This window comes from Castor canadensis, chromosome 3, assembly GCF_047511655.1.
Source record: "Castor canadensis chromosome 3, mCasCan1.hap1v2, whole genome shotgun sequence".
NCBI lineage: Eukaryota > Metazoa > Chordata > Mammalia > Rodentia > Castoridae > Castor > Castor canadensis.
The window spans coordinates 32,307,000-32,324,199 of NC_133388.1; the positions used below are offsets into that span (position 1 = coordinate 32,307,000).

General features: G+C 38.8%; 1 protein-coding gene across 2 annotated transcripts in view; it reads left to right on the forward strand.

Annotated features, from left to right (window-relative positions):
* Arel1 (apoptosis resistant E3 ubiquitin protein ligase 1) overlaps positions 1-17,200 on the forward strand; it is a 42,382-nt gene that overhangs the window by 9,706 nt on the left and 15,476 nt on the right. Inside the window, exons 2-8 of one of the 2 annotated variants that reach the window (XM_074067534.1) lie at positions 5,855-6,162; positions 12,020-12,080; positions 13,019-13,245; positions 14,133-14,370; positions 15,972-16,141; positions 16,396-16,576; positions 16,762-17,009. In XM_074067534.1, the coding sequence (XP_073923635.1) occupies positions 12,065-12,080; positions 13,019-13,245; positions 14,133-14,370; positions 15,972-16,141; positions 16,396-16,576; positions 16,762-17,009 (1,080 nt within the window). In that variant the 5' untranslated portion in view covers positions 5,855-6,162; positions 12,020-12,064. The remainder of the gene's footprint in view (positions 1-5,854; positions 6,163-12,019; positions 12,081-13,018; positions 13,246-14,132; positions 14,371-15,971; positions 16,142-16,395; positions 16,577-16,761; positions 17,010-17,200) is intronic. The other variant, XM_074067535.1, reaches the window with a different exon arrangement.

Here is a 17,200-nt window from a genome sequence, read left to right on the forward strand (position 1 = left end):
TTTACTTTATTTTTTGATGCAGGGTCTTGCTATGTAGCCCAGGCTGGGCATCATGAACCTTTTGTTTCAGCCTCCCAAGTGCTGGGATTTACCTGTGTGCACTACCACACTGGGCTATCTTCTTATCTTTCTCTCTTTTTTTCTTTTGATGAGACTGGGTTTGAACTCAAGGCTTCATGCTTGCAAAGCATGTGCTTTACCTCTTGAGCCATGCCTCCACTCCATTTTGCTTATTTATTTTGGAGATGGGGTTTTGCAAATTATTTGTCAGGCTGTCCTCAAACTGCAATCCTCCTGATCTCAGCCTCCCAAGTAGCTAGAATTACAGATGTGAGTCACCAGTGTCCAGCTATCCTCTTATTTTGTCTCTGGGTCAGGGATCTGTCTTCAGAGTCTCTTTCACATTGCTCCGGAGGTGCTTTTAAAATGTGTTGCTATCTTTTTCCCTTGATTAAAAAAACTCTTGTGTTTTGTTGTTTTAAGTCTAAATAAAATGAGATCATATTTTTAAAATTTTCAAATTAAGAATTTCTGAATTCTCATTCTTCCTGTCCCAAGAACACCACACCCCTTTTCTTGGCGTTCTTTTGGATACATCAGTGTTCTTAGTTAAGAGTAAAGGCTCTGAAATCAGATTGGTTGGCTCCTTTAATTATCAGCTGACTTTATTGGCAAGTTAATTGAGCTCTCCATGCCTCTGTTTCCTAGTCTAATGGATTATTCCTAATGTTAATAATATGCTTATCTCATGTGGTTAATGTGATGGTTAAATGAGATAGTACAAACGAAGTGCTTCATACAGTGCCTGGCACATACTAAGTTCTCTATGAAAGTCAGTTCTTATCATTGTTGTCATCCTTGAGAGAAACCTAGGAAATTCAGTATTTTGGATTGTTCCTATATTTGTTTCCACCTGGGGTCTTTCCAAAAAAAGCTAGTCCCTTGGGTAGACTCTTAACTATCTTCCTCACTGTAAGCTGCTGTGGCCTGGCACAAACCAGCATCATAACTTGATAATGCAGCAGTTATCCCCTAAGGGAATCATAGAACCAGGTCACCTGGGTCTACAATTTCCATTCTTTGTAGTCTTCCTTTTCCTTATACTCCTAGCCTTGCTTCCCAAGAGCAGTTGGATTCCTTCCTTTTCTCAGTACATTTTATTTTATTAAAAAAATTTTTTTTGGCCATAATGAAGTTTTAAATCAGGGCTGTGGGCCACTTGAACCACTTGAACCACACCCCCAGTCCTTTTTTGCTTTAGTTAGTTTTCAGACAGGATCTTGCGTTTTTGTTTGGGGCTGGCCTCAGACCCTGATCCTTTTACCTATTCCTTCTGCATAGTTGGGATTACAGGTGTGCACTATCATGACCAGCTGTCTATTTTACATAAGATGAATATGATACAACTGAAGAGAAGATAACTTGTCCATGAGTAAGGCTCATGCTCTTAACCACTATGTAGAAGCAGTCACTCAGTCACCCTACTGTGGCCCTGGTGGTCTTCCTAAACACTTTGCTTTCATAATTCTGAACTTTTTATCGCTTCTTCTTCTTGTTTTTTTTTTTTTGATTTGGTGTTTTTTGCCTATGCCTAAGATATTAGTCCTTTTTTCCCTGCCTTTGCAAATGCTTACTCATTCTTAAGTGATCAGCTCTATTATCTCTACTGTGAGGACTTCTTCATTCTCCTAAGGCAAAGTTACCTCTTTCTTTCTTCTGCCTCCACACTTGGTTTATTCCTCTGTCCTGTTACTTACCACGTTGTATTATCCATATCCCAGGTTGAACCAAATGCATCAAGGTTAAGACAGAACCCTGTCTTGCTTGGGATACATAGGGAGTTCAAAGCCAGCTACATGGTGAGACCCTGTCTCAAAAAAACCCACAAAAAACCAGAGCTGGGGATATATCTTAGTGGTAGAGCACTTGCCTAGCATGCTGCTTAAGGCCCTGGATTTGATACCTAGAATAGCCCCCTTCCAAAAAAAAAAAGTATGCTGTTGTATTTATCCTTGCATCAGTAGCTTGTCACACACAGCCTAGCATGTAGCATTTTAAGAAATGTGAAGTGAATGAAGAATAAATGATGCAGAGTAACCTAAAAAATGTTGGTTTTCAGTGAGTTCCAGGGCGAAATGCAACATATACTTTTAGCAAATGATGTTAGCCAAAGAGAAAATAAATACATGTATCTAGGGGTGGAGAAACAGCAACAAAGTAATGTTATTTAAAATGTGAATATATGGAATGGGTGGTATTGGGCAGTAGTCAAGAAGTTGAGAAAGGGGTGTTGTATTTTTCAAACTTTTTTACTCAAGTACATCTGGGAGGTAAAGGATAGTGGGTGTATAACCCCTTATGGTGAGAGCAGAGCTCCAAAGAGTCTTTTGGCCTTAAGTATAAAATGTCTATGAATATTTTGAACATACACATGTTTTATCTTTAGAAATTGATGGAACTGTTGCATTCTATTATGTGTTTGTTTTAATATGAATATACTTTTTCTTCTCTACTCACTTCATTTTCTAATAAAATAGATGCTCCAGGATTGTATATTGTTTATCCTCTATCTTCTAGCACCTTCTGGCATGCTCTGATGCCCAATCTTGGGAGGCATGGAATGGGGTTACAGTCTAATGGCAGCATACCAGCTTTCTGTGATTTTGGGGGATTGCCTACTCAAGAGTATTAAGTCATGGAATGGAGGAGGGTGAGCTCATCTTGTCTGACTAACTCGGCTGTTTCTGGAAGGCTGCAGTCAGTTGGAGGCACCTCATTACCAGAGCACTAGGGACCATTTGGAGAGAGTTCACAGAAGACCCGCAGCCATGCTTAAGAGATGGGAGGGGCTGACTGATGAGGAAAGAATATAAATGAAAACCTTAACTTGGCTGAACCAAGACAGCAGAAATATACAACTGTATAAATGTGTCAGGAATATAAACTTGATGAGGGAGGGCAATCTTTTATGGTGGGGTTTTAGGATGGGGAGAATAAAAGAAGAGTAAATTAAACCAGAGTAATTGTAAACTAATCATTCCAAGTATCTGAATGTGTATTTTTATCTTGGAACTCCTTAGTGAGGCCACTCTAACCTGTGAGCCTTATCCAAATTGAATTTTTTTTTTTCTTAATTTGATGTTCCTGGACTCATTGCTAGTGCTCTACATAGAGAATGCTGGAGACTACATCTTGGAAAGCAAACATCTTTCTTGAGTCCTGCCTTGTTTTGTGGAAATCAGTAGGTGATAACAGAACTGTTGTATGTTGCCACTAGCTCTGTATGTACCAGAATTCTGAAATGGACTTTCACATCAGTTTTTCTTTGGCCATTTAGAATAGTGTTTTGAAAACAGAGGCTGAGTCATTAATATGTATTGTAATAATTTTAGGAACTGTGATACAGTATTTGATCCTTTATGTATATTGTATGAAACACATTCTTTGGAAAATAATTATGTAAAATTCATAATTGGGCTACAAATATGGACACAAATCTATAAATAAGAGTTGGAATTAGAGCTGGGTATGGTAGCACACACATACAATTCTAGCACTAAGGAGGCTGAGCAGGAGCCTGGGATACATAATTTCCTAAAATGTATGTGTTTTTCTATTGCCAGACATGGTAGCTTATTCCTGTAATCCTAGCTACTCAGGAGGCAGAAATCAGGAGGATCGTGGCTCAAGGCCAGCCTGGGCAAACAGTGAGACCCCATCTCCACCAATAAAAGCTGAATGTAGTCATCATAGCTAAGAGGGAAGCGTTAAGGTCTGACCTGGGCATAAGCATGACACCCTAGTTGAAAAATAACTAACACCAGAAAGGATTGGTAGTGTGGCTCAAGTGGTAGAGTGCTTGCCTAACAAACAAAAGACTCTTAAGTTGAAAACCTAATACTACCACCACCACCATCACCACCACCACCACCACCACCACCACACACACACACACACACACACACACACACACACACACACACACACACACACACACACACACACACACACACGTATGTGCTATAGAAATATAGACTCCCTCCCAGTACTAGGGTTTGAACTCCAGGCCTTATGCTTGCTAGGCAAGTGTTCTACAACTTGAGCCATACTCCCAGTTCTTTTTGCTTTAGTTTGATTAGATAGAGTCTCAAGCTTTCGTCCAGGCTGACCTTGGACTGTAATCATCCTGTATCTGCCTCCTGAATAGCTGGATGACAAGCATGAGCCACCATGTCCTATACCAGAAATAGAAACCTTTTACATATCCTGCAACATTAAGAGTTTGGAAAACACTGAAGGGTGCAAGTAGAATATAAAAATTGTAATTGTTTTTACCAGGAGATGACTGCTATTAATGTTTTTATTTTTTAGTCTTTTTAAAATAATGTTATAGTTTTAACATTGGGCTTATGGTATATAAACAATTTTGTGCTTGCTTTTTCATTTAATATTTTATTTGTGAGCATTTCCTAGTCCAGTGTTTTTATTCCTTAAATGTGTCATTTTTGGGCTGGAGGTATGGCTCAAGTGGCAGAGCACCTGCCTAGGAAGTGTGAAGCACCAAGCTCAAACCCCAGCACCAAAAAAAAAAAAAAAAAAAAGTGTCATTTTTAAGTCCTAACAAAACATTCTATCATAGGAATCGCTTATAGTTTACATTGCTATTATCTTGTTTGTAGATTCTTTAAACTGGTTCCAGTTGCTAGTTGACCTGGGTTTTAGCACATGTACTTGACAAGTCTATCACCATCTGTTAAAATGTATATATGTACTTAAACTTTTTTTTTTTTAAACTTGTTTTTTAATTATAAAAATTTACCAACTTTTTTGATCCCCTGGCTTGGCCTTTACTCATTCTGTTCTGTTCTTGTTAGCATTTTGTGTTTTCTTCCTTGGTTTCCCATAGCTGAGAGGCTGGAGAATAATCATTAAAAGCGTGGATTCTGGGTCCAGGCTACCTGGGTTTGATTCAACTCTACTACCATTTGTGTGTGATCTTGAGAAAGTACCTTCTTCTTTTTATGTCCCAGTCTGTAAAATAAGGATAATTGTCTATGTCTTAAGATTCTGAGTCATGAAGCACTGACAACAGTCCATGTCATGTTAAGACTGTTTCCATTTACTGATTGGTAGTCTCTTTTTCACTTGTTTCATGGTGGCTCTTTGTGTATACATTGACATAAACCTCCTTTCTGTTACATTTGGTTCATGAATATCATTGAGAGTTAGAAACTGACTTTACTTGGTGGCTTTATTTTGAAAGTTCACAGATTTTTTTCTCCCTTATTAACAGCAGACTTTATAGTTTTAAAGAAAATAGTGTTGTATAACCATGTCATGGTAGCGTATACATGGGCACAAAGGGAGAAGACTGAACAGGTTGATAGATCTGGTTGTAAGCTTTGGTGGTTTTTCCTTTCTGGCTGAATATTGCCTTGAGTCCTTTTCATATGGCCCTCTATAACCTGGCTCTGTCTGTGCTTTTCTCTTATTCTCCTTATGTGGTTCCCAAAGCCTGTATTCCAGCCCTATTAAACTGAAGCTAGGCATGAGTCTCACTCTTTAAAATCTGTGTCTTAGTTTGCCTCTGCTGATGGTTTGGAGTCAACTGAACTACTGAGGCTTTCTTCTGGAGAGTGACAGTTTCAGGCAATGAAGCCACCAGGACTGTTGTAGAATTGGCATGGCCTTGGGAACTGTGGGGTTTCAGTTGGGAATGCTTGATCAGAATTTACTAATCCTTGGTTACTTGTAGTGTATCAGGGTTCCCACTGCCTGTTCTACTTTCTCTTTATTGTGTTTTGGGAAATCTCAGAAATGAAAATGTATTGCACTTAACCCTTTTTCTTTTTAGGGTAGGATCCTGGGAACCAGAACAAATGCATCCTTTGGCAGCCAGTTGTACCCTGCACTAGATAAGTCCAGGAATAATATGTTCTTGGGCTGTATTTTTCCACCCTGGAATTCATCCAGTTCAATTCAGAAACATTGACTCTCTGCTTACTGTGATACACCCTCAGTGAAGGTCTGATGGACAGACCCTTTCCAGTGACTTTGCAGCCTTTTTCTTCATGTGGAAGTTGGAAGGCAGAGTGAAAGAGGCCAAAAGTTACCTGCTTTGGTGAATAACTTGGTTCTCAGACCATGGGCCCTCGTTTAAAGGTAAGATAATAGACTATGGTAAGATAGTCTATTACTGGGGTGCAGAACATGGATTCAGTGACCAGTTCCTAAGCCTGTTCAGCAAGAGATAGTTGTTAAAGTACAGGTTGCAGTGAAAATTAACTTTGTTTCTGACAGAGCAGTTTTGAATGTGAAGAAATCAGTTTTCCATTTCTGGGAAATGACTTTTTCATTACTGATATTCAGTGATGGGGTAAAATTTATTTGATACATAATTATACATTTTAATACTCCAAAAAAAGACAAAAGAGTCTTAGGATGTATATGCTGATCAACTTTTTAGCGTTCCCTTGAGACAGGTATTTCCTCCCTTTTTGTGTAGGTAAGGTGAGCCAAAGTACTGTAGTTCTAAGCAATTTCTCCAGGATCCTAAAGTGAGCAAGTGATGTTTGTACACTAGATAATTGGTACTACATTCCACTTTCTGTTGTCAGGTGTTATTTTTATTTCAAAAGATAACAAAAAGAGCCATGAGAGCTTATCATTCTTAGTTTAACTTCTCTGAGATTCCTCACAGTTAGATTGGGTAATTTTTAAATACTTTCTTTTTAAATCACTGAGGGTTCTCTGCAGCATTTTAAAAAAATACTTTCTTTTATCTGTTTTCTTAAATCTTTTTTCTTCCTAAATACTTGGCTATCTCTATGACTTCATTCTTTTTCATTATTCAGTGTTGTATTTGGTTAAGAGCTTTGGGCTTCAGAGTTAGACATAGGCTTAAGTCTCAGCTCTGTCACATAAGCAACTATGAGTTAAATGTTCAAGATAGCTTTTTAAAATTCATCTTTTTTTTTAAATCTGTGAAATGAGAATAATAGTGTTTATCTTGGCAAGTGGTGGGTTATAGTTACAGTATGTAGGCTAACATGCAAAGTACTAAGTACTTAATAAAGAGGTAGAAAGTTATTTTATTACTACAACTGTTATTCTGCTAGCTTATAGTATCACAATTTACTAAATTATATAAGAACAAGAACACTATAAAGTTAAACTTGAAAACAAAATACTCATCTAAGTAAATTTCATGAAGTAGTATGGTGGCAGAGTAATACGTTTTTTTATGTTTGAATTAGACTGTGGAAGAGTTCCAATATAGTTTGATCCAGAAGAATTGTGAGCAGATAAAAGTGGAGGTGCTGTAGAAACAAACTATTGTAGAAAAATACTGTGTATGAGAACACATGACCCTGCTGGTGGGTATTTGATACATACTTATTGAACTGAATTAAGTTGACAAATTTTGGTCTGAAAGAGCTTAATTGAATATGTGTAAGTGACTATATGACTTTAAATCATAGGGATGGTTAAATTAGTGTTTATGGTGGGGAAAGTAAAGACTGTTAGAACTGGAAGTTACTTTACTTAATAATCAGTAGCTGACCACAGCTAGTTGGAGACCCACTAAATCATAATGAATAGAACAAAGTGTCTTAAAGCTGTATCTAGGTTTGGAGATGTAGTTCATTGGTAGAACACTTGCTTATTGTGTAAGGCCTTGGGTTCCATCCCTAGCACTGCAAAAAACCCAAACTGTATCTAAAAGGAAGGTTCCATCTATGAAATTCCTCTTTTTTGGTGGTCCTGGAGCTTGAACTCAGGGCTCATGCCTGCTAAGCAGACATTCTACCACTTGAGCCACTCCCCCAGCTCTTTTTTGTGTTGGGTATTTTAGAGATAGTGTCTTGTGAACTGTATGCCCAGGCTGGCCTTGAACCACAGTCCTCATGATCTCTCCCTCCTGAGTAGCTCCCAGTGCCCAGCTCATCTATGAAATTCTTGATCCTTAGACATCCTGGACAAAGGAAAAAACAGACATTTGACCCTAGCCATTCAGCCAATTCTTTATTTATATTTATTGAAGTTTCTGTATACAATTATATTGGAAGTTTTGGAGGATTTTAAGACTAGTCTTTGCTTCATGTTTCTTACCTCTCTGAAATGAAAATAAGAGACTAAAAGGTAGAATATAAGTGCCACAAGATAAAATTGTTAAAAAACTCATGGAAATTCAGAGGTGGGAATGACTTTCCAAATTGAGGATCAGGGAAGATTTCAGGGTGAGGGGATAGGATTTTTCTCAGAACTTGGGATCAGAAGATATTCCATGGGTAGATACTGAAGAAGGGGATATTCTAGGCAGAGGAGATGACTTTTGAAAAGGCATGGAAATGGGACATTTCAGGGCTTGTATGTAAAAGTGCAAGGGATCTGATTTGGTTAAATCATAGAATGGGTAATAGGGGAAATAATCAATAATTGTTGGAGATGTGACTAAGAATGGTATAGGTTGGTAGCAGGAAAGATAAGACTTAGTAAAACAGGATCCTTAAGAGCACAGAAAATGCTTACAAAACAGAGGTGAAATCTGAAATAAAAGTGATTTCAGTGACAAAAATAAGGAGGCTTTATGATAGCATTCAGGAGGAACCTGAAAGGGGAGAAATGTGGAAGGAATGCACCTTCAGAATGTGACCCTGGGGAAAACTTGGTTGTGGGTACATACTATTGGGGAGGTTTTTGAACTGTTGTAGAGCAGTGGGATATTTTGTAGACGTCAAATCAATGAGTGAGGAATTGAAAGAGCTAACTCCTTAGTCATAAGGAGGTTTTAAGAAGAAAGAAGAGTCATTTGGAAAAAGTACTAATTTGAGCTGGGCGTGGTGTCACATGCCTGTAATCCAGCACTCTGAGGCTAAGGCAGTAGGATTGTGAGTTTGAGACCAGGCTTCGTAGTAAGACTATCTCAAACAAACAAAGACATATTAATTGTATGTTGAGTTTTAAACTACAAAGGAAATTGGAGTAGAAATTTAGAATTGACTCATTAGAAAAGGTCTAAGTGATCTAGAAAATTAGTAGTGATGATTTCATTGAGAAATAAGTGAATGACCAAGGACTCAACAAGGTAAAGCTCATTTTTGCTAACTTCATGAGGACTGGGATGTTGGCTACATGTTCTGTGCCATTCCTCCAGGACCTGACACAGTAAATAAGGACTCAGTATTTGTTGGATGAATTATTTTAATGTGAGTTTTTAACTCCTAATAAAACATTCCAGACATTGCCAGGCACTGGTGGCTCATGCTTGTAATCCTAGCTACTTGGTAGGCTGAGATTAGGAGGATCACAGTTCGAGGCCAGCCTGGGCAAGTAATTTGCAAGACCCTATCTCCCAAGTAACCAGAGAAAAATGGACTTGGAGGTGTGGCTCAGTGGTAGTTCGCCTACTTTGCAAGTATGAAGCCCTGAGTTCAAACCCCAGTCTCACCAAAACAAAATATCAGACATCAAGTTAGAATTCTATAAAGAACTCCCATGTAGGTTTAGACTTTCAATATAGTAAGAGGGACTAGCTTTTGTAATTTTCATACACTTTTCATTGAAGAAAGTATGAGCCACAAGGAGGCTTTTTGAGTTTCCTGTTGGCTTTGAAGCAGAGAAGTAGTGATGCTAGTACTACTGTAGGTAATACTTAAAATAATCATTAAAACCTTGAGAACCCATCATGTTCTAGGCACAGTTCTAGACTGCGTTGGCTCATTTAATACTTACGATACCTGCATAAGGTACATACAGGTATTATCCCCATTTGACAGTTAAGGAAATTGGCACTCTATAGAGAGATTCAATGACTTGTTAAAAGTCATATTGTGGGTTCAGAGTATGGATATGAATCCAGGTAATCTTAACTCTAGAGTCTTTGTCTTTTTCTACTGTATTATACCACTTGTTAATACTATTTGATTCTAGACCCTTGATTGGTATGGGGAGTTGAAGTCATAGCATGCTAAAGGAAGTTGTAACACAGAAGTTATAATTCTTAACTCTTTATATCAAGGAGACTTTGGAAGCCCACATAAGTCACACAGTTAGTTGCAATCTTTGGGCTGGTTCCCAGGATTCTAACTTACTGCTTGCCAGTTGCCTTACACAGGAAAGGTTGTTACAGTTTTCAAAGATTGTACTTAATGAATTTTTCCAGCTCTTGTGGCTCAAGCTATAAATTTGGCACTGCTCTAATTCCTTCAAGAGTAAGAGGCTTGAGACCACAACTCTGTATTGTCAGCCACATGTACTTCATTTTCTGCTGAGTGCTATAACTTCCAGCAGAAAGTTTCACATACAGTATTGAATTGTGTGGCAGCCAGCTGAGGAAGTACCTAAGACTTGGTCCCATGGAGTCATTTAATACATCCTGTAAGGTGTAGACAGATGCTTTTAGAGAGATGACAGCAGCTTTTAATAATGAGGTCCCAGGAGATGAGATCTTTGTTTGAGAAGGAGGAAGACCCAAATTTGGGTCTGTGTATTGTCTCTTTATAGTAGATCTTTTTGGGGGCACCTTAATCCACATGTATTGATAATTCTAATGTTTCTTGTGTGGATTTCTTTTCTAGCAGAACCAGTCTAAATAAGAATTTCTCTGACACTTGAGATGATCATTCCTTAAATTGCCTCCTTTCCGTGGGTTCCATTTGGTATATTATCAAAGGAGCTATGGGACTATTTTCTGTTTCTTTCTTAGAAGAAAAATCTTTATCACCATTATACATAAAGGTGCATTGTTTTAAGGCTGGGTATGGTAGTACATGCCTGCAATCCCAGCACTCAGGAAGTTGAGACAAGAGGATCGCAAGTTTGAGGCCAACCTGGGCTACATAGCTAGTTCCAGGTTGTCATGGGATATACAGTAAGACCATCCCTCAAAAAACCAAACATCAACAAAAAAGAAGGGCTGGGGATGTAGCTCAGTGGTAAAGTGCTTGCCTAGCATATATAGACTCTGAGTACCTACCCTAGCACCCAAGAGAAAAAAAAAGGCATAGTACACCATTTTAAAAAGAACTTCTTTTGGTTCCTTCCAGATCTGAACCTAGAAATTTTAGCTGTCTTGTCACTAAATAATATTGTGCTGATAAAGATGCTGGGTAGAGATAACATTGATAACTTTATGGTTTGGTGACTTGAAAAGAAAGTGAATTCAGTGCATTGTAGCATCGAGAGCATATTACAGCCTCTACTAAGGTCACACTCAGTGATGAGATTCACAGGTCATCATACATTGCATTTTTACTTCATGGTACCTTTGGTGCTTCAAATGATCAAGTGAGTTATAAAGACTGAAGTTTTGTTCAGGAATCAAGCTTAATAACAGTGAAAGTTTCCCCTCAATCCCTGACTTTTGGCAGGTGCCTCTTAGGATGAGTACTGACTGGCTTCTTCTCTTGTTCCTCTCCTTGGTCTTTCTATGAGCTCATCTTCCATAGGGCCCATTAGTTTGTCTGATCTGCTAATGGTGTAAGTGACTTCTCTTACATACCACTGCTTTTTAGGATGACCCAAAGTTCATTTTAGTTACATAATGCCAATATGATAATAATGCTTACATTTAAAAATGTACGTTTTTATATAGCTGTTTCTATTTAGCTCAATTACTTCCAGAGGACAAATATGGTAAGGGGGAAACCGATTCCACTATCCTCTTTGCTTTTGTTAATCAGCACCACCTTACCTGGAAGAGGGAAACTGTTTGGGAGCCCAGGATCTAAAAAGATGGAATCCCTATTACTGAGTTTTCTAATTAGCATTCAAGCAGGTGGCTGCTCATAGTATTCCTAGGGTAGTGGGTATATTGGGCACCTTAAGGGGGAGTGGTGTGGTCTTTATTTGTCTGAAGTATGTCATAGGGCACTTGTCAAACTAGACAGGGAAGGCTGGGATAGTGAGTCACTAAACTAGAGACAATTGGTTTAAGCCATGTGTCATACTTCATCGCACTCTGAGATAGCTATAAGAAGAATTGGAGACAAAAAAATAAACAAATTTTCTTTTGCAGCTGCAGCTGTGATCCTCGGCTGTCTGTTGGCATTGAAGGGACCTGATGTTTTACGTTATTGGTATGTTACAGAGAGTGCTCTGGTTTTTTTTTGGAGCGGGGCTAGGTACTAGGGTTTGAACTCAGGGCTTCAGACTTGCTAGTCAAGTGCTCTACTATTTGAGCCACACCTCCAGCCAAAAAAAGTTGTCTTTATTAACTTTTTGTTAGAGTTGCCTAGTTCCTTTTTACATCTCTATCCATTCTCTTTTCCCTTGAAAAGTATTTCCACTAATGCCAGAATGTACCTTCCCAGAGTTGTCAGAGGAATTAATTCATTTGGGAACTATTTTTTGGGTAATTACAGTTCATGCCCAGACACTGTTTACTGTGGAGTCAAAGTTGAATAAGACAGAATCTGCTTTTAAGGAGTTCCTAACATGAAAGGGAGGTAGTCAAGGAGAAAGGTTCCAATAGATAAAGGAGTTTGAGGGAGCCTAGGAGAGGGAACCCCTAACTCTGGGGCTTTTTCCAAGTGAACAAAAGAGGAAAAGGCTTCCTAATGGAGGGAGCCAAAATGCACATTCTTTTTACTGCCTCTGTGAGGGCCCAGCACATGCAGGGATTGGGGTGGGGGGATTATATGTAGTTCATGATATATAACAGGGTCAGCAGATTTTCTGTAAAAGGCAAGAGTAAACACTTTCAGGTAGAAAGCCTTGCAGTCTCCTTAAAACCACTCAGTTCTGCCAGTGTGATTCAGAAGCAGCCACAGAGAATTGTGCTTGAATGGGCCAGGCTGTGTTCCACTAGAACTTTATTTAGTAGTAGTTATTGATACCTTGTCTAGAAAATCCTCTCTTCGCCCACAGAAGTAGTGTCCCAGTATAGTGTTTCTTTGACAGTCTTGCAACGTCATCCTCACTCTCTTTAAGTTTTGAGAGTCAGCTAGTCTGTTCCATAATGAGAAGCTGTAAGGTGTAATCAGCAGATGGTTTACATGTTCTTCCTTTTACATAGGTGGAATCACAGTGTCTGTGGTTGCATTCTTCTTCACAATTAAGTTCCTCTTTGAGCTTGCCGCGCGTGTAGTCAGCTTCCTTCAGAATGAGGACCGTGAGCGCCGAGGGGACCGAACTATTTATGACTACGTTCGGGGAAATTACCTGGATCCCCGGTCCTGCAAAGTGTCCTGGGATTGGAAGGACCCCTATGAGGTGGGCCACAGCATGGCCTTCCGAGTGCATGTAAGGGAATGTTTCTGTTTCTGTACCCTTTGGGATTTCTGAGTCATTTACTTTCCAGAGCCCAGTTCCGTCTGTTGGTAGAAGTGACTGGAATGTTAACATTTTCCCTTGTTTTTCAGCCCCTCCCAGGAACTTGGGAATTGTTAGTATCTGAAGAGTCATGAATTTCTCTGTCCTTTTCGTTTACTAGGTGCTTGGTTGTGAAGAAGTATAAAGCTTAATGTTACCTTTTCAAGATAAGAAAAATAGTATTAAAAATAGTAGGTACTGTAGATCAGGAGCTGGCAAACTGGCCTAAGAGCCCTAGCAGGCCCACCTTCTGTTTCTGTAAATGCATTGCCACACCCATTCATCCTTTATTGACTATTATGTATGACCTACAAAACCAAAAATATTTACTATCTGGCACTTTACTGAGAAGGCTTGCAAGCTCTGCAAGTACTTCTTCATTTTGTAGGGTTAAGGCTGGTATGTGAGCCTGAACCCTTCCTACCTTTGCATGGTGCTTTCCTTCACTCAATGCCAATACTGCTAGCTGACTGCCTTCACATTTGGGTTACCTTAATAACGTAATGGAAAGGGCTGGGAACAATGTAGAGGTAGCATTTGTAGTTGAGAAAATACCAGGTTGAAATTGGTATGTTCTTGATTCAGTGGTATATTCTATCCCATCCTCTGAATAGTTAAGAATTTGTTTATGACTTAATGGTTTTCTTTGGAGTGCTGAGAGTCTTTTCTCTCTCTGTTTCTGTGAGTAGAACTATGAGGAGTAGGAAGCACTGGGGCTTACCAGTATGACCTTAGCCAGAGATTTTGTCTCTCCCCACACTTCTTGCATGGGAAGTGCTCTCTCCTTACTAATGGGTGCCTCTCTTCTCCCACTGCAGTTATTCTATAAGAATGGGCAGCCTTTCCCTGCACATCGGCCTGTGGGACTGAGAGTTCACATCTCTCATGTTGAGCTAGCAGTAGAAATTCCAGTGACCCAGGAAGTCCTTCAGGAGCCCAATTCCAATGTGGTAAAGGTGGCCTTCACTGTGCGCAAGGCTGGGCGTTACGAGATTACAGTGAAGCTTGGTGGATTAAATGTGGCCTATAGTCCCTACTACAAAATTTTTCAGCCTGGTATGTTCTTTGTTCTTTCTTTTTCCTTTTCCCTCACCCCTTACTCTCTCTGTCCCTTCTTTCCTTTCGTTTCTTTTCCTTTTTTTTTTGGTAGGCTTTGGTGGGAACTTAGCATACTAAGCATGCTTTCTACCACTGAGCTATACTCAGTGTAAAAAGGTGTTAAAAGTAATATCACCTCTATTGATACTTAATTCACATGCTATGAAATTCATCCACTTAAAATGTAACAGTTTAATGGTGTTTAAAATTCAAAGCTGTATAGCTATCAACATAGTCAATTTTAGAGCATTTTCATGACTCCAGAAGGAAACCCCAGACCCATTAGTAGTCACTGTTGCCAACCCCCCCAGCCCTAGACAGCCATGAATCTATTGCCTGTGTAGAGTTGCTGTCTCAGGAAATTTCATATTAATATAAACATAAAATATGTTGTGTGACTATATTTGACCTAATGTTTTTAAGGTTCATTTGTGCTGGACTGTAAATTAGTCCTTCCTTTCTATTGACAAGTAATATTCCAGTGTATGGATTTGCCACATTTATCCATTGTTTCTACATCTTTTTGTGTTTTTTTTTGGTGGGACTGGGTTTTGAACTCAGGGCTTTGAGCTTGCAAAGCTGTCTGCCTCATTTTCTAATTGAATTTTTTTGGTTTTTCACTGTTGAGTTTTGAGAGTTCCTTATTTATTCTACATACTAGTACTTTGTCAAATATTTGGTTTGCAAATATTTTTCCAAGAAAAGCTATTTTTTCATAGCTTTTCTTCCTATCCCCTTACCAGGGTCTTTCATAAAGCCAAAGTTTTTAACTTTGATGAAGTCTACTTATATCCATTTTTTCTTTTATGCTTTTGGTGTCTAATAACTCTTGACTAGTCTAGATCCTAAAGATTTTTCTCTTTTTTTTTTTCTAAAAGTTTTATACTTCACATTTTATATTTAAGATTGTGATCCATTTTTAGTTAATTTTTGTATGTGAGACTTGGGTCAAAGTCTTCCTCCTCCTCCTCCTTTTTCTTTCTCTCCTTCTCATCTTCCTCAATCTATAAATAATTTTGCTGGGATTTAAATATGAGTTATGCTAAACCTGTATATCAATTGGGGGAAAGTGGACAACTTTTATTATGTTGAATCTTCCAGTTCACAAACATGGTACATTTCTTCATTTACTTAAGATTGTTTTTGTTTTCTTCACCAATATTTTATGTCAACATACAAGTCTTGTGTGTTTTGTTAGATTTGCACCTCTTTCATGTTCTTTATTTTTGTTACTGCTATTGTTCAGCCCTTATTTTTAAGGTCTGCCTCACTCATAGATTCCCTGAAAGATTCTAGCACTATATCTATAACTCTCAGTACCATTTCCTGCAGATTCTCTTTATTTGTTAGTGCTGGCAGTGATTAAGAGCTTATTAAAAAAAAAAAAAAACCTCCAAGCAAGTCCTTGAAGTTCATTTGAATTAATGTCTCTGTTTCCCTTCATAGTGCTTTAATTATCCTTAGGAATTGGGAGGTCTCTGACTCAGTAAGCCAGTCTTTGTGCACTGAAGAACACCTTTCTCATCTCTCTAAACGTTAGAATCTATTTTCTCTTCCAGGAATGGTGGTTCCTTCCAAGACCAAAATTGTGTGCCATTTTTCTACTCTTGTGTTGACATGTGGGCAGCCACATACCCTTCAAATAGTACCCCGAGATGAGTATGACAACCCTACCAACAATTCCACATCCTTGAGAGATGAACACAACTATAGTTTGTCCATTTATGAGGTAAGTGACATCCTTTTCCTGTATACTAGAAGAGCAGGCTCCTTTCTGTGTCATTTTTACTCCTTTTGATTGACATCCATCTCTTGTCTTCTCCGTGACTTCTCTGCTATTATATCTTTTACCTGACAGAATCTGTCTCAGTAATTATGAGACTTAGATTAGAGGATAGATAGGAAAGTTCTTTGAAAAAATAAATGGCCTTGCAAATAGATAAAATGATACATGTTAAGAGATGCTTTGTTTTCTTCCTATAGCTTGGCCCACAAGAAGAAGAGAGCACTGGAGTCTCATTTGAGAAGTCAGTGACATCAAATAGGCAGACTTGCCAGGTGTTCCTGCGACTCACCCTTCATTCTCGTGGTTGCTTCCATGCTTGCATTTCATACCAAAATCAGCCAATCAATAATGGCGAATTTGACATTATTGTCCTTAGTGGTGAGTTGAAAATTGTGATTTAGTCCTGTCCCTAGCACTTCTTCCTTTTATGTTTACACTCCTGACCTACCCCACAAACATTTGATATTTGAGCCATACTTCCCTTATTGTTCTATGTACTAAATGACTATGATTTTTTTCCTCACTGACTCTTATTTTAAACTTTATTCCCTGTTATACTTTAGAGAATGAGAAGAATATTGTTGAACGCAATGTGTCCACTTCAGGAGTGAGCATTTACTTTGAGGCTTATCTTTATAATGCTACCAACTGTACCAGCACACCATGGCACCTTCCACCCATGCACATGAGCTCTTCCCAGCGCCGGCCCTCCACTGCTGTTGAGGAGGAGGATGAAGATTCACCCTCAGAGTGCCACACCCCTGAGAAGGTGAAGAAACCAAAGAAGGTGTACTGCTATGTGTCACCAAAGGTCAGAACCCCTATTCTTGTCTTAAGATCTACCTGCCTGAGCCTGCATGTAATTGGCATTTGGTAACAGAAACCATAAAGTAACAGTCTGAGTGTCAGTAGAGCAGGATCATTGAGTTGTAAGGTTTCTGGAATGCTAAGAGAGGCTACTTAAAGTAGAGCACAAGGTTGTGCCAGCTCTGCTACTGGAGG